Below are 22,321 nucleotides of genomic sequence, written 5' to 3'. Positions count from 1 at the left end.
TTTCCACGCATTTCAGATAATATGTACATTCGTTATTCATAAAAAGTTCTTCCTTCTACGGTGAGTACGTTGTAATAAATACGATTTGACTAATTATTATTAATTATTATAGGTGAAAAGTAAGCATGCAGTGGTGGTTAAATGATTTTATTGTGAGGGATATAGCTGATTTATTAGCATGTGTTATTTAATTATTAAAATATAATTTATGGTTACCAGATATTAAACATTAATAAAGTCCATGGGTAGATCAATTCCCATCATCACCACATTTGAACGCGACTGTCTATTACACACGACGGCGACGCATTAATACATAATAACGTAACCTATATATTATATGGTCATTTCATAGGTGACGTGAATGTCATGTATTAGTATTATCGGCCGGGAAGGGGGGTGGCTATTATTATGCTCTGCATAATTTCTGATCAGCATTCCGTTTTGAAGCAAGTCAACATCGAGTGGAACTATTATTATTTTTTCAGTGAAAGCATATTGCAGACATATTGTATATTTTTTTTACCTTAAACCCCACTGGTACCTATAAGTAGAATTTTTTTATACAAAGACATATTAAAGGATATAATATTATTTGTATTAATTTTTATTGTTATACATAATATAATATAAATACAGGAACAATATTTATTTAAAAAATTGCCGTACCTTCAATAACCATTTACCAAGAGAATCGGGTTTTTGTTTGGATATCTTTATATAAATGTTCAATATTACCATCATCTGTGGTGTAAGCATTGGGGGATTAACGAGCTACTCACCCCCTCTTTGACCATGATTTACTAACCTAACCTACTTAATTATTACAACTATATAGTTTATGTATAATATATATATATAATTATTAACTAGTATACATAAGACTAAGAAAGTATCTAATTTATTCAAACCTTAGATCTTGAGACAATATAGTGGTTTTTTTATTTTCAAGCCCCCCTCATTGAAAAATTCTGCGTACCCCACATGATGACCACCACCACTCATCAACACCCTATCAACGCATGTTCTATTACGTAAATTGTAAATTGTATAATAAAATTAATATTTTTAAAAGGTTTTTAAACATTTTGATTAAAAATTTTTTTTTTTAATTTTCGTTTTGTTGTCCTTTTGAGCTTTTTACCTCAGACTTTTTTCTCCTTACTATTTGTTATTGTTCACTAAATTATTTTAATTAATATTTAGTATAATATTTTGTTATCATTTATCATAATTATTGCATCAAGCATTTTTACGATATCAAATTTACAAAAAAATGAGAAGTAAAACAGATAAATTAATATATGATAATAAATTATTGTGAAAACACTGAAAATATACGGCAAGCGGCCGATACGATCAACGAAAATCGAAATTCAACAATTCAGATTTCAGACCTGCATCAGTGTGCACGCTTGGTGAATATGTAATTTAACAACGATTTCATATTTATTTATATTATTATCTTCCGATTTCTTTAATTCTATAAATATTATATTATAGGTACACCTGGCCAAGTGGCTACCTATATATTTTTTTCATATTATATGTTTACCCATTCTTGGACTGAGCGCATCTTTATTATTTGTAATGTATTTTTGTATCTATAAATGGGGGATTATGGTGAATATTAGCCCCCTACAGAATTATTTTTGCCAATTTTTTTCAAGTAATTGCTTATCATAATTTCTTAATATTGAACTTAACGTAGTGGACTAATACTAATATTCTCATCACTTTTGTAATTATTTATCATAATCGTGTTTCACATCAGTAGTCAGTACATAATTATAATTAATAAATAGAATCGTTTTAGATTCTAATTAGAGCAAGTTAATACTTTTGAGAGGTAATAATTAAGTATAATTTCTTTTTAATAGCCTAGAAAAAGATTTTAAAAAATTAGGAATAACGAATCTTTTTACATAACAAAATTGATTTTATTTTGTGTGAATATCCAAAAATGAATAACCATAAATATTTGAAATTTTATATTATTTTTTACGCTTTTTGAGCTATTTAAGCGCATATATGAAAATGTTTGATTTTACTTTACATATCGATATTTTCGCTTATATGTCGGAAAATTGAATACATGTTGCTCATAAGTTGATCGTGTATACAATCTAAAAATTATCGAAAATACATCATAATAATTTTATAATTGTTTAAAGATGAATTTTAACAAAATTCATAAAAATCATGAAAAGTTGAATACTATTTCGAGTTGAAAATCATCTATTTTGCATTCAGAAATTAGAAATATAGATGTTTTTGTTGGTAAAGAGTAAAGACATATGTTTTTGGAATAATAATAATGTCGATAACTATTATGACCATTTCCGTTTTTATTTGGAATTATTAGTTACACCTTACACAAATAAGTATAAGGTAGACACATTATAATAAATGTTGGATATAAATATAAAATACAGAGTTCAAATTGTTATCTTAATACCATTATACCTGTATGCCAACAATTATACATCAAGCAACCAAGCAAGACTAGTCTAAAATACGAAATCCATACCAATATCTATATACTTGCTATAAGTTTCTAGTTAGGTACTATATTATATATTACTATTTTAGTAGGTTGTAGGTATAATATTTGGCTAATAAACTACAATGCCCATTACTCTATCATTCATACAGATTTATATATTCGTGACTCATAATTTATAAACTCATATCATAAAGTCATACAATTTTTATCGGCGATAACATTCTCATTTATCATTATAATATTGTTATCTTACATTCATAATACTATTTACCGTTGACCGCATGAAACTTTAAACATTTTAATACGCAGATAAAAGTAACAACATGATATAAACGCATTACTTCGTTTGCATGAATTATAAATTACCGATTCACTATAATTTATACATGATGATTGGCGAATGACTATTTAAAATGGAAAATTATTTGGTGATTTATATTAATATAAACAGTAATATCATTATGAATAAGTGTAGACTATTAGTAATGAGGTATTTGTAGTTAATTATAATTTTAAATTATTGCAGATATCATACACTTTTATTTGTGATTTGTCAATCAAACTTCGACTTAATTTATTCGATGGTTATAATTTAGGATTTTAGGTATTGAGGTATATTTTATTATTATTACAAAATTAAATTCATATTTTAATATTTAGTAAGTAGCAATGTATTATAGGCGCATAGTTCACTTTTATATCGTAATTAACATGACGTCTAATCTAAAGCATAATATTGTGTATTCTAATATTTAATGATCGACAAAAGAGTTTTTAACTAATTCCACTTATTACTCACTGTTTCTGAAATAATATTAAAATCAAATTACCTATATAGGTACACTTGGAACTAAAACAGGCAAGTAAGTTAGGTTAGGTACCATATAGGTATAATATAATTATAAATAAATATTTTTTTCTGTTTAAAAAATCCTTATAGCTTCAAATATATTTCTAAATCATTTGGTTATTAATGCATTTTTTTAGTATACGCCTATTTACAACCTAGTGCTTACACCTAAATACATTTTTTGAAGTAATAATGTAATATGGTCATGGGTACTTATAAACCTTTAAAGTTTAATGCAGTTGTTTTAACAATTAATAGTGTTTAATTAATGATTAAATAAAAATAATATTACTTTATTGAATGTGAGTTACACCACATCATTATACAATATAATATAATATATAGTAGGTATTTTTCATTTTTACCTTATTAATATAATATTACAATATGTTTCATTTTCATCTATGTGACTATGTATACTACTACAGTATTAAAATAATACCTAATTTTATATATAAAATAACCTTATATACTTACCTATTTTTATTGTATGATTAAAAATGATGATATTAATTGTAGGATTAACACTCATATCAGTATACTTATTACTAAATATAATTTTTATTATATTATATTTGCAATTGTTGTGTTAAAGCCTTAATTAATAATTGATTGATATATAGATACCTTATACAATAAATGTAATAATTACAAAAATATTTTTATATTTATAGGTATAATATTGTGATTTCTGGTTAACGTTACATCATCATATAAGGAGAGCATAATATTATTATTATTATATTTATAAATATTAAACAATTTATAAAATTTTAAAAAATTTGGCTGACGCGCTATCTAGCGGTTTTTCTATTTATTGTGTTGTTATAAATTTATAATCTTTGGCTACTAGATCAGTGGTTCTCAAATTTTTTTTTTCGCGTACCACGCTACACCTTCCTAATTTGATGTCTCTGTCTCACAAGTGCATAGCATAGCAAATTGTATGATTAGATCACGTTTAGCGGTTTAGCCATGGGCGCAACTAGGGGGGGGGGCTTGGGAGTGCTTAGCACTCCCAAATTTTCTGTACCGATTTTTACATCATCGGTGACAGTAACACTTCTGATTTTAAAACAAGGGGGGGGGGTTCTCGTTTTGTGCTTTAGAGTTTAGCACTCCCATAAATTTTACCCTAGTTGCGCCCATGGGTTTAGCTACGTTACTTTAAAATGTAGAGTGAATTTACCTCTTATAAAAACTTAGGTAACATTATTATCGAGAACTTCTCATAGGCTTTTTATTTAATTTTAATTTTAAAGCGAATTATGAGTATTTTAAAATTGTTAATTGTATATCTTAAAATACTCATAACTCGTTTTAAAATTAAAATAAAATAAAAAGCCTATGAGAAGTACTTGATAATATTGTTACCTATAATTTTTATAAGATGTCAACTCACTCTAAATTTTAAACTAACGGAGTTAAAGGTGAACTGCTGAGCATACAATTTGACATGTTATTACGCACTTGTAAGACGGAGACAACATATGCGGGTGTAGTGTACTCTAACGCCGTGTCCTACGTGAGTCTGGCGAGTGCGGCGAAATAGCGAAAAACATAACAGCTTGTATTTCGCCGCATCGGACGTAAATAATTGGTATTCTTGAAAAAATGTGTGACTGTAGTCGAACGAAAAACATTTGACTACCTATATAATTTTGTCTACTGGGTAAAAGTCGGTGACAAGACTATATCGCATGATAATTTATAAAATATATGTCATAGATACCCATAGACCTATCAATAGGTCTATGTAGGTACCAATGGGCGGCTTTCATTTGGGCGAATAACCCAAAATAACATATCGTTTGGGCGAATTTATATACATCATTTGGGCGAATGTACACACACCCCTAATTTATCTAATACATCGTTTGGGCGAGCCGAGTTATTAAAAAAAAAAAAAATTGTTATATAATATTATTCCTAAAAAATAATTTATAAAATTATGACTAATTGTCACAATATTATATTTAGTCATCATATTGATTATAATTTATAGACTATATAATATACGTTTTCCTTCCCATTTTTAGAGACTTAGGACTCTCAGTTAATTCTAATTGGTATATGGTTAAAAATGTGTTATGTTGTAATTGTCATATATAATTTATTATTTTATAATTTGTTATTAGTATGGTACCTCATATCCATTATATTATATTCTCGTATAAATTGTCATATTGTCATAATATTTTATTAAAAATAGTACCTAACTAGTTTTTTTAATTTTAACTCATATTTAATATGATCGTATTTATTATATGTTAAATATAACATGTTACTTCCCTATTATTATTCAATAATTTATAAATTCATCTAAACGATCGGTTAATTTCTCGCCCAAATGATACAGCTCTACTCAGGTAAATTTTGGGTTATTCGCCCAAATGAATGACGCCCGTACCAATAATAATCATTTCATAATTTTAATTTGATAACTTGAATTTATATAATATTGTATTGTTGACTGTATTAATATTGTTTTGTTATTACTTGTTTTTTCCCATTTTCTGGTATAATATTATAATTATTAATAATATAAAAAATGGCAATGCTGTTTGTTATTAACAACGTCGAGGTGCATCAAAATAACTAACACATCTCGAAACACGAAATAAGGAAATGATTACGGATCAATTTAAATTAGCCGGATTATTGGTTATTCATAAAAAACTTTAGACTTACTAAAGACTTAGTAAAAGATTTAATTATCCTATTAAGTCCTCATTTATCAAATCCTTTCCGTTCATCTGTGATTGATTCAAACACTAAAGTAAGACGTCATAATATACTCATATTCATTGATAGGGAACGGATTTGAATGCAAATTGCATTTTTTTCTGAATGTCCGAAGACTCCGAAGCATAAAGTTCATTTCACACATAATCAAAGAATTAAAAAATATAGTTTTCCTTCAAGTAGCTATAGAGAAAATTCGAAGCATCATTATAGGAAAAATTTTAAGTGCGTTTGAATTTTAAATTTTCACGAAATAGCATAACGATATTACGATAATGATTTATCCTCAAACGATTTCAAACCATAGATATACCCATAGAATTATATATCTATGACATTATCTAAAGTATTTAATCTATTATGTAGTATTATCACTATTCCTTATCATTATTCATTGTACTAACCACGTACTAACACAGAATTATTATGTGGTACTAACAAGTAACAACTCAAGGTATATAGATGATAATCTATAAACCTTAGTAACAACCACGGCTTAAGATAGAATGGTTGCACAACGAGTCATTATTTTGTGATCACCAATTGTTCTTATCAGAAATCTGTTAAAAGTTACGTTACACCGCTATCTAGTTGCTTACATATACATCATCAAAATTCTATTCTTATTTTATATTGTGGTATTCAAAAAGTACTAATTAGTAATTTACAAATTTTATGGATAATCCGATAATCTTTTAAAGTTTCAAACTCATCAAATTATAAAATGAAAAATTATTTCATCAATAATAATAAGGTGCTTATAGTGGCTTCACATATGTAATAAAACTTTATATCCCAAAACAAATAAACACTAATTTAAAATTTACTATTTGGTAAATAGCAATGTGTGTAATAGCCTCTATACTATTAGTAAAAGATATAATATCTATCAGCAAATTTTAATTGCTATTTACTCCAATATCCATTGGGTCCACTGCGGGTTCTGAAGTTTCTGGTTCACACAATTTTAATGGAATTGCTCCCTTTCTTAATTTGTGTTTTTTTAAGCATATCTATAAATTAAAATAATACCTAGAGACTACAACATATTTTAACACATAGGTACATAGTGTATTGAATAATATCATATCATTCATAATACAACAAATTCTTATTGTATGTAGCTCAATAAAGAAGTAAACTTATGGTGTACTTATTAAGTCCTTCACCAGACTCCCATGTGCTAATAATATCACATTCTTTAAAATGTGAGGCGCACACCCTAAAACTTTTTTTAAATTTAATACCTAGAGCATCCTCCCAAAGTTTTTTTATTTCGTCCTCTTTAGGAACGCCAAAAAGAGTTTTGGACGCACAATGTGACTCGTGAATTGCACAATAATTAGGTATAATGACCAAAAAGGCAATAAACGTAATTGAATATTCACAAAACCAATTATCAAACACAGACTACAGTGATGAGATTTCGTTTAAAAGATAATACATAAACATAACATTGTCATTTAATTATTATATAGATAGAGTATGAGATCAGTGAATCGTGATTATAATAATTGAGTTACTTATTAACTCAATTATATTATATTTATAATTGAAAATGCAATAATTTAATATTATGGCGGGAAATGGGAATATTTTAATACTGTAGTACCAATTAACAACCACCAAGAGCGTTAGTAGTAGTTCACTTTTTCGTTTGTTAGATAAGAACTCTCGTATACCGCCTTCTAACATTGCGTAGTATAGCCCGATGTGCAACCATTCTATCTTAAGCCGTGGTAACAACTATCAATATTACTATGATAACACAATAATAACACAATTAAATTATCATAGAGGTCTATGTAAATAATACAACTCAAAATGTCAGTAAACAAAAAATGTTTATATCGTTTATTATTTAATACTTTAATAGTATAAGTAGTATAACACATACTTAACAACCTAACTAGTAACTATTAATGCGAATTTTCTTTGTAAAGTATTCGGTATTTTTCCGTATTATAAGGCACAATTTCCTTAAAAAAATACATTTGAATCTACAAATACCTCACAATGGCTAATCCAAAAGCTTTTATACATGAATGGTGTGCAAAAAATAATTTGGAACCACAGTTTGAAATCAAGCAAGCCGGTAAAATTTTATGAACTTATAGTAGAATAGTGTTTAATCTTATTTTATGATTTTTCTATTTTCTGTTTACTATTGAGTCAGAATATAATCACTATAAATCTTTCAAACATTGTATGTAGATTTGGTAAGATTTTTTTGTTAACATCTTTTTTTTGTGATTTTGCTAGAATATGACAACAACAACAACAAAAAAAAAAATAAAATTATTATCACATAATGTTTATAACAAATTATAGAAATTTTTGAATATTTAACTCTAGGTTCAAAGTTTAATCTACGGTTTATATGTGAAGTTACCGTAAGTGGACATAATTATGTAGGTGTAGGAAATTCAACTAATAAAAAAGATGCTCAAGGAAATGCATCAAAAGACTTTCTCTTATACTTGACAAGGCAAGGATTGGTATCTAGTGATTCGTTACCATCTGTAAGTTGATTAATCTAATATATTAAACTTTTTGTTACTATACTTAAGTATGAGTTTTATTAGAATTTTATGACTGGTCCTGCTTCAAATGATTCAATGGTTAAAGCGCCCCAAAGATTAATGAGTAATGTGCCACCAAAATCTGTGTATCAACAAGGCCAAACTCCCAATATGCTTGGTGAAGCTTATCGACCAATTGGGAAGACAAATTTCCAATTTAAAGATTTCTTAAATGACGAAAGTAGAGTTGAAGAGGTAAAATCCTTTGAAATTTTAAGTATAACTATCTATTTATTTAAATTTTTTTTAACTATGTTAATAGGCAGAAAGTTTAGATGTGAATGCAGCTGTACATGGTAATTGGACAATTGATAATGCAAAATCACGTTTAAATCAATTTATTCAATCTAATAAGTTAAAAAACATTGATTACAAATATAGTTTCATGGGAAAGTAAGTAATATACTATTATTACCTATATCTTCTAAATTTGTACTAATATTGTTTATACCAAAAAATGTTTAATTTAGTAAAAGGATTTTAGTTAAAATAGTACATACTATGTAATATATATAATTTATTTACTGTACAGTAGAGTAATTATTTACTTGATGGCTGTTATGTTATTTTCAATAATTCAAATTTAAACTTATATTGTTTTTTATTCATTTTTTAGGAGTTTTGTTGCTGAAATGTCAATATTTGTATCAAAACTTGGAAGAAGTAAATTATTGCTTAAAAATATGATAATCTTGTTTCTAATATTCATTATACAATTGTAATTATTTGATTTAGATGTAACTGCTCATGAAAGTGGTTCAAACAAACAATCAGCATCCAAAAGTTGTGCACTTTCCTTGATTCGTCAATTATACCATTTAGGTGTTATTGAGCCATTCTCAGGATCTTTAAAAAAAACTATTTTAAATATAGTAGAACCTTATGAAGTTAATGTCGATCCTTCAATATTAAGCAAAGTATATAATATACTGAAAGAGTTTAGTGTTGAACCTGTATTCCTGGTAAATTACATACCTAGTTAAGAAATTAAATATTTATTTAACGTGTATATTTATTGTTATGCTGTTATATAGAATGATTCTGATATCGAACCAGAAACCTCAATCTCGTTAATTTCCAATCAAGTACTTGCAGAATTTAACGAGTCAAAACCAATTAGATTAACAGGAGTGATTCCATGGTCACCACCTCAACCAAATTGGAACGCTTGGTTGGCCATAAATATTGATGAAGGTCCTTTAGCTACTGTAAGTTTAAAGTTAGAAATTAAGACTATGTATTTCTCGTGCATTTAATTAAAAAGATTGTCAAGAGTTACATATTATAATTATATCAATTTTTAGTACCTATACAGAGTGATTCATCAAGTATGCTCACCATTTTTGTTCTTCAATAATACAGTGTTTCAAAATATGATTTTTGAAACTTTTAAAATTCTCAGTTTTTTTTACTACTTAAGGAGTGTCCTGTGGAGATTAAAAATTCTATTTTAAATTTAAAATCTCCTTATAAACTATTTAGCTGACAATTATTTTGAAAATGTTTGACGTATCAATATTAAAATTTGTATTTGTAGTTTTAAGTATTGTAACTTTGTGTACCAAGGGCCCAAAGTTAATGGGTTTGGAAGATAATATTATGGATGCTATGGTAGTTTGAAAATTTTAGTGATTAATATTAATCTATCAACATTTTTACTTTTTTTATGTTAGTTAACATGCTTGGTGTGTCAGTGATCACTATATGTATATATTTTTATAATTTATATTGTAAAATGTTGATGACATAATTCTGCATGTACATCATAATATACTTTTAAATTTATAATAATATTTTCACAGAGTCATTCTTGAGCCTTTTATAAATTATTATTATTTAATAAACATATTTTTTTACATAAATTTTTTTTATGCAGTTTGTCATTTTTAGTGGTAGCATTTTACTGAGAAAAAAAACTGTAGGTCAGCTGACTTCCCAATCCACCCCCCCCCCCCCCAAACCACAGATTAGGAAATAACTTGATCACTTGGTTAAAAAACATATTGATATTTACAGGCTACTTTAGATCAATTAAGTGAAGAACTGGGTAAAGATTATACTATGAAATTAAACTCATTAGATAGTCTTAAAGAAAGTATTGCAATGCGTAGCCAACTTCCAGTATTTGCAAAAAAAAATGAGATATTAGATGTAATAAGGAAAAACTCAATCGTTATCATTCAAGGGAGTACTGGTTGTGGTAAAACTACTCAGGTTAGTTATGATTTATATTGTAAAATATTTTGTTTAAATGTATTTTACTCTTACCTATATTTTAGGTTTGTCAATTTATACTTGATGAGTTCCTGAAAAATGACCAAGGAGCATACTGCAATATAATTTGTACACAACCAAGAAAAATATCAGCCATCTCTGTTGCTGATAGAGTGGCTTTTGAAAGAAAAGAAGATATAGGTTTAAGTGTTGGTTATAGTGTTAGATTTGATAGCATATTCCCGAGACCTTATGGGGCAATTTTGTTTTGTACAGTTGGTAAATATTTATTTTTTTCTTAACATTTTTACAATATTAAAAGTTTTATAGTATTTAACTTCAATTAATACAAACACTTTGTAGGTGTATTATTGCGTAAACTGGAAAATGGTATGCGAGGTATATCACATATAATTGTTGATGAAATACACGAGCGTGATGTAAATAGTGATTTCCTCATGGTTGTACTCAAAGATATGATATATAACTATCCTGACCTAAGAATTATTTTTATGTCAGCCACCATAAATACTGATATGTTTTCCAAATACTTTAATTGTTGTCCAGTCATTGATGTAGAAGGGAAATGCTATCCTGTGAAGGGTAAATTGTTTATTTATAAAATCAGTTGAAAATGTTGTCTATATCTATTTAACTTTCAGAATATTTTCTTGAAGATATTGTTCAAGTGTTAAATTATCAGCCAACTCCAGATATCAGAAAACGTAAAAATAAAGATAAAGATGAAGAATCTGTTATTGCTGCACAAGATCATGAGGAAAATTGTAATTTACTTGTATCAGATGATTATCCTCCTGATGTTAAAGCTAAAGTGGCCTTAATTAGTGAAAAAGATGTAGATTTTGAAATTATCGAAGCGAGTATTTTTTTTTCAAATATAAGCTAACTATTATATTAATGGTAATAAATAAATAAAATTTATATTTTAGGCATTATTAACGCACATTGAAGTAGAGATGAATACACCTGGAGCAGTTCTAATATTTTTACCTGGATGGAATTTAATTTTTGCGCTCCAAAAATATTTAACTCAAAAACAATTTTTTGGTTTGTAAAGTTATATTTATTCTTAATGTATAGAAAACTTATCTTTTTCTTTTTTAGCATCTTCAAAATTTTGTATACTACCACTTCATTCACAACTTCCGTGTGCAGATCAACGTAGAGTTTTTGAACCTGTACCATCTGGGGTACGAAAGGTAAGAAATAACATTGCACAATATAATATTATGTTTAAAGTTAACTGTTTATATTTTAATTTTACCATGACAAATTTCATAACAAGTTAATTGTCATCATAATAACAAATAAAAGTTATTTCTTTCATTGAAGTATAGTACTCTGCATAAAAATTCTGAAAAATTTGTCTTATTGATGTCATATTTTTATTAAACTAATAAAAGCACTGCATGTTTTAAAGAAAAATCCAATATTTGATTTACTTTTAATTTTTATCAGATCAGTTTTTTGCTATTAATACAGGTTAGTTAACAATTCTGAATTGTGTTGTAAATAGGTAATCTAATTTATCAGAAAAGCTAATTTTTAGAAGTGTTAAGATGTTAAATTTTATTTTACTTAAAACGGGCCTAACATTTTTAAATTGTTTGTATAATTTCAATGGGAAAAATCTTGCTTTCCTCTACTTTTTAAACAGTTCCAAATTTTTTCATTGCTGGTATATTTCACACAATGATCAACTTTATGGCATATATTTGTAAGGTAAAAAATATTTTTATGTTACAATAAATTTGAATGAATATCTAATAAAATTATCAATTAATGATAACTGATAGGTGGTTATGAAAATTTGATGTGAAAATTCAAAGATAACTTCATTTATTATTGTTATTTAGTGACATAGCTGCTAAAATAATTTAAAAAATAGATGTTAATATTATATCAAATAATTAAGTTTACTATTTTATCATTTATCAAATCAGTATTATTTCTACTAGAAATATTTAGTAAAAGACTAAATGTGAACATAAATTATTGAAATATTATTCTGGGTAATTGGTTGTCCCAAAACACTTTTTCGGAACACTGGAAAGCTGTATTTTAATATCAGTGAAGTCCTTGCCCAGCTGGAACATATTGTAATCCTACGATATAATAATGTTAATATCTTAACCCTAGTTATTAGCAACAAACTACTTAATATAAATAAATTTTACAGCTAATACATTTTTATAGTTTTATATTAGACCAATAGAAACATTTCAAAGACAAACTATATTCAAATTATAATTATAAATAGGTATTCTAATTCTTTTAAAAAATAAATATTTTCAGGTGATTTTATCTACAAATATAGCTGAAACATCAATAACTATTAATGATGTAGTATTTGTAATTAATTATGGTAAAGCAAAGATAAAATTATTTACCACACATAATAATATGACTCATTATGCAACGGTTTGGGCGTCTAAGACAAACATGCAGCAAAGAAAAGGTCGAGCTGGACGTGTTAAAGACGGTTTTTGTTTTCACTTATGTTCAAAAGTAATTAAAGATTATATTTAAAAAAAATAATATATTATTTAATATGCCAAAGCGTGATTTAAAATGATTAAATACAATTTTAAATTTAATTAATTTAATAGTATACGAGTTTTAGTACTTTTTATAGTTTTTTTATTTTAAATACTAAATTTTAAAGGCACGTTATGATAGAATGGATGATCACATAACACCAGAAATTTTCCGTACACCTTTACATGAAATAGCTTTATCTATTAAACTGTTACGACTTGGAGATATTGGACAATTTCTTAGCAAGGCTATTGAACCTCCTCCTATTGACGCTGTAATTGAAGCCCAAGTGATGCTCAAAGGTAAAATACTGCTACTATGATGTTCAAATAATAAGAAAAAAATTATTGGATCATAAATGCAAACTCAATTAATCAGTTAAACAAGTATTGTTGTTTTACTAGTTAATTGTGTTTCCAATATATACTTTTAACTAATAAACTATGAAGATCTACATTGAGTTGAATAATGTATTTCTTCAATTTGGTTTGCAAACATAACAAATTATATTGGAGAACTGTATTTTATTTGAATATCATAGTAAGCTGCAATTCAAATTACTTAAAATATCTCCATGTTATCATTTTACTAAAAACTATAACTTAATACGCTCATTTGAGTCATTAATAATATAAAATAATAATAAATAATATATATAAATAATAATAAATAATATAAAAATGTTTTCTCTTGTTTATTTTCTAGTGAAAATCTTATTTTATTAAGAATACTGCTATAAATATTTTTGAAGATGTATAAACTAGACTGAATTTTATTTAGATTTTTGCTTTTAAATTCTAATTATTTAAAAACATTTTATTGAATAAATGTTTCTGATTTCTATCTATTCTATTAAAATCCTATTATGTAAAATTGTTTATATTTAAACGAATAAAACGTTTTAGAGATGAAATGTCTTGGAATAAATGAAGAGTTGACACCACTTGGTCGTATTTTAGCAAAATTACCAATTGAGCCACAGATTGGTCGCATGATGGTGTTGGGAAATATTTTAATGTTAGGTGACGCTTTGGCTATTATAGCTGCTATCTGTTCAAACATGACAGATATATTTGTATTTGGTAATTAATTTTATATATATAAAGTAGTTTGTTTCAAATCAATATTTTTTCATATTTATATATATATTTAGATCATAGAATGACTCCAGCACAGCGTGCATTTTCTGGTAATCGTTGTTCTGATCATTTGACTGTACTAAATGCTTTTCATCAATGGCAATCTTTGGTCTATCGTAATATTGATACAACAGAATATTGTGAACGTAAAATGTTGTCGCAACCATCATTGACTACAACAGCCGATGTTATGGTACTTATATTATTTAAAGTTATTTATAATATTGGAAACATTAATTGTATATTTATAATATTAAAAATTTATTGTTTTAACAGGAACAACTAAAAGATTTGTTTATCAAAATTGGATTTCCGGAAGTATGTTTTGAAAGGCAGAGATTTGATTTTGGAAAAACTGGAGTGCACGATGAACCAATATTAGATGTAGTATCTGCCATTTTAACAATGGGATTTTATCCCAACGTGTGTTATCATAAAGAAAAACGAAAGGTTACTTTTTAGTTTTCATTTACAAACATATTTTAATTATTTAAATGTATCAATACAGATATTGTTTAGGATCTAAAAATTCTGAAAAAAAAACTTTTTATTGTATTGTTTTAGTTAGTTTGTTAGATTAATTAATTTGATATTAAAAGACACCAGATACTCTTTTTCAGTTAGACACACGTATTCAGGGTTAAGGGTAGGCAAAGGGGGCATTTGCTACACCTTGGTAAAATCAAGGGGTGCCTCAAGCTTTGATAAACCGCGTTGTTGACTTTTCAACTTATATTGGTGCCCCTGGGCGCCAAAAAGCTTAAACTGTCCTGCATGTATCATTCTAATATCTTATGACTTTGTGATTGTGTTATAAAGACTGAACATAACTGGTGTCTTCTTAGTTCTTATATAGATATGCTGTTTCAAACATCTTGTTGAAATTCAAATTAAGAACAACATTTTTTGAGAATATTTCACCGTGACATTTTTATTTAAGTGCAATTTAAAGTAAATATTTTGTTCGTTATATTTTTCATTTTATTCGCATTGCAAATAATCACTATACATGGTGGTAAATACATAATATTGATTTTATTACAATGAATTTATGGTTTCAGTCTGATTGATGATCATTTTATAATATGGAATATGGATATTACATATAATTAAATGTATTAACATGTATTAAATGTTTTTATATAGGTTTACACAACGGAAGGAAAGGCTGCACTTATTCATAAGACATCTGTAAATTGTAATAATGTCATGGCCGGTCCTTTCCAATCACCATTCTTTGTATTTGCTGAGAAGGTAAGATATGGCATATTCTAATCTAAATTAATATTACTTGTTAAAATTGTATAACTCTACGAAATCGAGATTTGTCAAGTAGGCTTTTGTTTGTGTTTAATATTTAGGTTCTCCTGACTTGTCCCCTGGTGGCTGGTATACTAAATTGTACAAATATCAGCTTGAATTAAAATTTGTTAAGTGTTACATTTTAGTGATTAATATGGATCTTGGATTAGTATTTAGTAGTTTAACACTGCCAGTGTACAGATAGCTTTTCAAAGTTTAAATATGAGAAGAATTATTTAAGAAACACACTAGTCATTGACTCAAAAGCTGTTAAAAAGTTTTATGTTATGTAATGAGTGTTGAAAAAGACTTATTACTAGGGTGCGGATTTGTATGTATTTACATATTTGTCATGAATGATAGTATTCGAATGATTCCTTTACAGAAATATGTTACAGGTCTATCTGATTATTTTAAGTTATGGTTGATATTACATATTTTTACATATTTTACTGATATTACATATTTTTGTTAAATATTGAGCTATTTACAGAATTAGTAATGTATCGCCGTTTTATATTATGAGTACCTCATTAAAATCTAATTTAGTGTACATATCCTCCAATACTACATTCCTTGCCAATTCTATTACTAAACTCGAAGCTCAAAACTTGTCTCTGAATGATAGCCTGGGTATTGTCTCTAACACCGTCAACAAATTGAAAGAAGCCCCTGGGGAGGGTTGGAATAAAAATTTAAAAAAAAGTTGAACAAGTACTTAATAAAAACCCAGGTTTAAAGACTATTGAAGCTATTGCAAACGGCATTCATAACGGCAGCGATATGCAAACTTCTTTTCAATTTAGTGTAGCTGAATTAGGAGCTTTTAAATTTGCTTCTATAACTTCCGTTAATGTGGAAAGATCCTTTAGCTGCTATAAAAACATATTGCGTCCTAATCGATGTCGATTTACTTTTGACAATCTAAAAAAATATATGATTGTCAATTGTTTTGTTGACAATGAAAATTTGGCGATTTAATATATTATTCATTTTATAATATTATTATATTTTAGTCAAGAATAAAAATTTTTTTTTACATATATTGTATTTTTAATTACATATTTTGTTAAAATTAAATACATATATATGTACATATTTTTAAATTTTTATTACATACAAATCCGCACCCTACTTATTACCAAGTATCGATCCAAATTTAATAATCAAATAATTAAATAATAATGAATAAGCTTGTAGAAATATAATGTTTGGTAAATTACTAAATATTGTTTCCACACCTAGCAGATAAATAATAAAGAAATATTTATACATTTTAGCTAGGTTAAGCTAACGATGATATGTGTTAATTGTAATCGGTTTAGTTTTAGTGAACTTAAACTGTTATTTATCTTTTTGATTATGTTAATTATATAAATATTTTTTTATTACATTATGCTGTTATATTATAACATTAAACAATAATGAACAAACTTAACATTTATATTTTAGATTCTGAGCAGAGCGAGGAATGTATTGATTTTACAACGATGTGGGTTATTTTTTGTGTCTGTTATCGTGTTTTGGGGCACTAAAAGTGCTTCGATTTTCGACTTCAGTGTCTTGTTTAAGCAGAAAGTGGATCTAGTTGGTACCTTGAGGGGGGGGGGGGGTCAAAAGTAAAAAATTCTCAATATTTTTCTAAATAATCAGGATGAACAAACTAAAAATTAAGTGAAAAATGGGAATTTTTACACATAATCAATTTTCGACAAAATCGATTTTGGTTTTTGATGCAACTTTACAACAAATGACTAGAGATACATGAATTTTTTACCGAATATTTATATAAGTATATTCTATCCACCATGCAATTTTAAAAAAATTTCGACTTGAGTAAGTTGAACTATTAATAGGCATATTCAATTTTTGATCATTACAATATAATGCTAATAGGTAGTAAGAGACTTTCAGTTATTGAAATATCAAATATTGTGACATGGATTACTCTTAATAAATTTAAATATCTGAAATTATAAATGTTAATTATTTATGTAAAACTATTAGAAGTGTACTAGATGTATAACAATAATATATTTATTAAACAAATTTTTTAATTCAGGTACGTACTAGAGCTGTATCTTGCAAGCAAATGACCATGGTAACTCCTATTCATCTTCTATTGTTTGGTGCTCGCAAAATTGAATATTCTAAAGGATTTGTCTTATTAGATAATTGGTATGTAATGATTGCCTGCTTAACAAGGAAATCAAATTTATGAAGAAGTTTTCAAAATTTTGTTTTCAATTTCTCTAAGAAAAATATTTTGTTCAACATTATAAATTTTCATTAAAATCTAATATTATTTAACAATGCTATAAATCATTGTATATTTTATAGGATAACCTTAAAAATGGATGCTAAAGCAGCTTCTGCGATTGTAGCTTTAAGACCAGCTATTGAAAGTTTAATTGTCCATGCATCTGAAGAACCAGAATCAATTGCAATGTTAAGTGAAAAAGATATTAGACTTATTAATGTTCTAAAAGAACTATGCAATTTCAACTGTGGTAGATACAATCTTTCTCCGATATCATTCGTTCAAGAGTAAGTTAATGTTTTTAAATTTTTTAATCAAGTAAAATATCCACAATTTTTGTTAAGGTCCAGTGATAGATCAAATTACAAAAGACGGTTTAATCAAACATTAAACGAGAGTGATGATGCTTCAGATGCTAAAGTTCAACATATTAATCATTCCTACCCTAGTTATAATAATTTTCAAAGAGGTGGTAGAGGAGGTTATAATCAAGGGAGAGGTTACGATGGAAATTTTTCTTCATTTCGTGGAGGATATAATCAAAGAGGTTCTTATGGTGGTGGTCGCTCTGTAAGAGGTAAGCAGCACATTAAAAATTTTCTTTACAATTTTAGTTAGATTATATATTATATATTTGTTTCATTCATAAATTTAAATAATTTTTTTTTTATATTTATTTATTCTATTTAAATTGTAAACTATTCCTTGAATAATTTTTTTTATATTTTATAAATTATTACATTTAATTTTAATTACTTTAATTGAATATGTATTATAGTATATCTTACTTACATCTAAGAATACTTGTATATAATACTATTCTATATAGGCCACACTCACCTTTGAATTTCAAATATATTATTTAAAGTTATCAACATTAAACAATAATAAAATTATTTATTTATATTTTTGTATAGTTATGTTTGCTAACCTTTGTACAAAAGTAACTACTACTGTCACCACTCGTGTGTGAATTGTGCACTGTGCAGACATTATTTTTAGGGTAGTCATAAACAATATTGCTTTCAAATTCATACTTAAATTTTGTTTCACTAACTTTTTAGGTAAATTTTACCACTGACTATTATTACCCATTAACAATATACTAACAAGTAATTAGTTACTAATACTCACAAGTCATATTGTTATGTATAATGCCTTACACCAATGCTATAAATCAGGGGTGGCCACAACGAGGCTCGAGAGCCGCATGCGGCTCTTAAATCAATTTCGTGAGGCTCTTGAACCAAACTTAGACTAAAATTAAAAGTAAATAAATGTTCTTTCATTTGTTTTAAAATGAAAAATGTATCTTTATTTTATAAACATTGCTTTACAATGTGTGGCTCACCTCGAATTAACTTTATAAATTTGCGGCTCTCAAAGTTAAGGTTAGCAGGCCACCCCTGCTATAAATATAAAATAAATATTTATACCTAATATATTTTCTTTTAACAGAGCATTTATGATTAATTTAGTATATGTTATATTATACATTATACAATATACATACCAATATTATTTTAAAATTATGGTTGTATTTAATCGAATAAAAATAAATAATAATCTAAGTATACTTTTTATGTTGTTAGGACGAGGTTACAGTGGTTATAGCGGTGGAGAAGGATTTCAAAGACATTTCTGAACCAGATGATTAATTTCATTTATTCATTATTATCATCAATTTATTTAGCGATTTTATCATTTTTTCAATTGAATAAATAATTTTGTTTATATAATATTAATTATATTTAACTAAAATTAGCAAATAATTTATCCTAATTGAAATTGTATTATTGTCTATTCATTTTATACAACAAGAACAGATTATAATTAATATATCATTCAACTTTACATTGTAATGCATAATATGTATTTATGTCTAATTATCACTTTTACTGCCATTTTCCAATGCTTTCTTTTGTTCTTGTTGGTACCTGAAACATTTATTAAAATAACAGTTTTTTATAATTTCTACAATCATTCAACTAAGTTATCTAATGCACCAAACAATAATTCAAATTATTGTGAATAATTTTATAAAATATAATAAATAGTTATAAATTAATGCAAACATTTAACATTTTTTCATTGCTTTTAAATAGTAATAATAAGATAAAATTTTAGTAATAAGTGAAAACTTTAATTGATAATTTTTAAAGCCTATGAGCTGTGGGGTATCTAGAATTTTCAAATTGAGGAGAATGGTACGCCTACAAATAATGCATAAATATTAAAAATCAATAATTAATCATAGATTTGTATTAAATATGGTTAGCAGTGGTAGGGAAAGGGATATGGCTCCTTGGTCTTATGTATATGCCACAACTTACAAGCTAATAATAAGAACTAATATATTTGATAATCCATTAAAAATAATAGTTGTTATTGACATTATTTAATAAGATCGTTTTTAACATGTTTTTAATATTCTATACATTTTTAAACTTTATTGTATTGATGTTTACATTATTATAGATATATTTAAACTTACATAAAAGCTCTGACCAAGTGATATAAATTTGTAGCACCCACAAAAACATTTACGCTAAACAAGCTCCAGTTTTTCGGAATGATTACAAGTGAATATCGTGACCACACGATACCAGTAGCAGCTAATGCTGAACATTGAGATATGCTAATTTTTTCTGCTGGGCGAGTAATATCTCCAATGCCAGCAATAACCAAGCCCTATAAAGGTATATTATTACAATTAAAATGAAACACTCGTCATTAGAGCTCGGATGTTTATGACTTGGCATATATTTTTGTACAGCTAGAATTATACTTGGCCACTAGATATATATATATATATATATATATTATATAAGTTAGATTACAAGTTTGCAAACTTATTTTGCATATTTTTACATATTTGACATTTTTGAGCACATAAATCACAATTGCATATATTGTTGATTTCTAGATTAAATATCGTATTTTATAAATTATAAATATAATATTAAAAATTGTCCGTGTTATTATCAATTATCAGTGTTAATTGTATTCATCAGCGACTCATTAAAAAATAGGAGATTGGATATACAGTCGGATTGTTAAAGGTCTTTAAAATTTGAAAGAAATCAGCAAAATAATAGTTATACAGCGTAATTCTGATACTTAAAATACTTGTAATTTATCAGCGTAAAACTTGTAATTAATGTATCTATGTAAAATTTAAAGTTTACAGATTGGTAACTAATGAATATATATTTTTTTCATATTTATAACTGTGAATTTTTTTATCAAGTAATTTTAAATACAGATTTAAGAGAGTAGAATATATCATATTTTTTTCTTTAAATATTTACCCTTCTTTTGCATATATTTGTTGAAAAAATGAGTATACTTAATATATATTAAGGTATATAATTGCATATTTTAATATTTTTAAATATATATTTGAATGAAATTTCGGTCAAACATCCGAACTCTACTCATCATTACCCATTTAAATGCGGGTGCCCAGAAAAAAATTGTCTTTGGACCTGTGAAAATAAAATATAGTGATTATGTCATAACGTTTCTGGACTGAAAATCTAGGTTGTAGTCATAAAATGTATTTATTAAATTACCCGCCGGATGTTCCCAGAGTGGCCTCAAGCCCCGTGGTACAACTTTATCGGCTGCTGAAATTACGGCTTTGTAGACGACCGACATGATTTAGGATATTAGGACGTTCGTCAACGTTCGATTCTTAAAGTAATAAGGCGTATATCGGAGTTATAACTATTACAGACCACAGATATTATTGGTAAAAAAATTTATAATTGTCACTGGTCAATAATAATATTAGTTATAATATGAACTTGAAATGCCCTCCGGGATAGGGAACAAGGTCGACGTTTTAATATTATTCAATATTCAGATTATGGACAAAAAATAAAAATACAAAATTTATTAGAGTTATTGACTGAGGCACTGACTAGTGAGACAGTGAGTAGTGACTACTGAGTGATAAGTTTTATCAGTACACTTTGAAAAAAAGATAAACATTTTTTATCAATGCACATTGCATCGCTCGAAATACGGTTTAAGGTATTCCTAAAATAACGTAAATATATCATAAAAAAGATATTGACCGTTTAATTATTATTTAAATTTGAATTATATTATTTACCTATTTTTAAATAATGTTATAAGTTATTGACGATAAAAGAAAAA

At 26.6% G+C, this 22,321-nt stretch overlaps 2 protein-coding genes across 2 annotated transcripts; one reads left to right on the top strand and one right to left on the bottom strand.

The window, feature by feature from the left end:
• Window positions 1-7,901: 7,901 nt before the first annotated feature.
• Window positions 7,902-20,032, top strand: mle (dosage compensation regulator mle). Its single transcript, XM_015520929.2, has 23 exons — window positions 7,902-8,196; window positions 8,457-8,623; window positions 8,687-8,878; window positions 8,946-9,076; window positions 9,300-9,346; window positions 9,419-9,645; window positions 9,718-9,891; window positions 10,700-10,897; window positions 10,963-11,176; window positions 11,261-11,500; window positions 11,560-11,774; window positions 11,848-11,965; window positions 12,023-12,117; window positions 13,214-13,426; window positions 13,584-13,758; window positions 14,362-14,538; window positions 14,610-14,788; window positions 14,872-15,045; window positions 15,742-15,849; window positions 17,960-18,075; window positions 18,238-18,444; window positions 18,502-18,734; window positions 19,750-20,032. The coding sequence occupies exons 1-23, from the start codon at window positions 8,118-8,120 to the stop codon at window positions 19,800-19,802; spliced, it is 3,732 nt and encodes a 1,243-aa protein (XP_015376415.2). The 5' UTR covers window positions 7,902-8,117; the 3' UTR covers window positions 19,803-20,032.
• LOC107170459 (mitochondrial pyruvate carrier 2-like) lies at window positions 19,796-22,105 on the bottom strand. Its single transcript, XM_015520589.2, has 4 exons — window positions 21,733-22,105; window positions 21,605-21,645; window positions 20,652-20,848; window positions 19,796-20,094 (listed from the first exon to the last, which is right to left on the bottom strand). Exons 1-4 carry the CDS (start codon window positions 21,815-21,817, stop codon window positions 20,040-20,042), a joined length of 378 nt encoding a protein of 125 aa, XP_015376075.1. The 5' UTR covers window positions 21,818-22,105; the 3' UTR covers window positions 19,796-20,039.
• Between the last annotated feature and the right edge of the window lie 216 nt (window positions 22,106-22,321).

Source organism: Diuraphis noxia, unplaced genomic scaffold (assembly GCF_037042655.1).
Source record: "Diuraphis noxia isolate RWA-SAM2 unplaced genomic scaffold, SU_Dnox_SAM2 contig0003, whole genome shotgun sequence".
NCBI lineage: Eukaryota > Metazoa > Arthropoda > Insecta > Hemiptera > Aphididae > Diuraphis > Diuraphis noxia.
The sequence above is the reverse complement of the archived record's forward strand: the minus strand, read 5'-3'. Positions and strand labels throughout refer to the sequence as shown.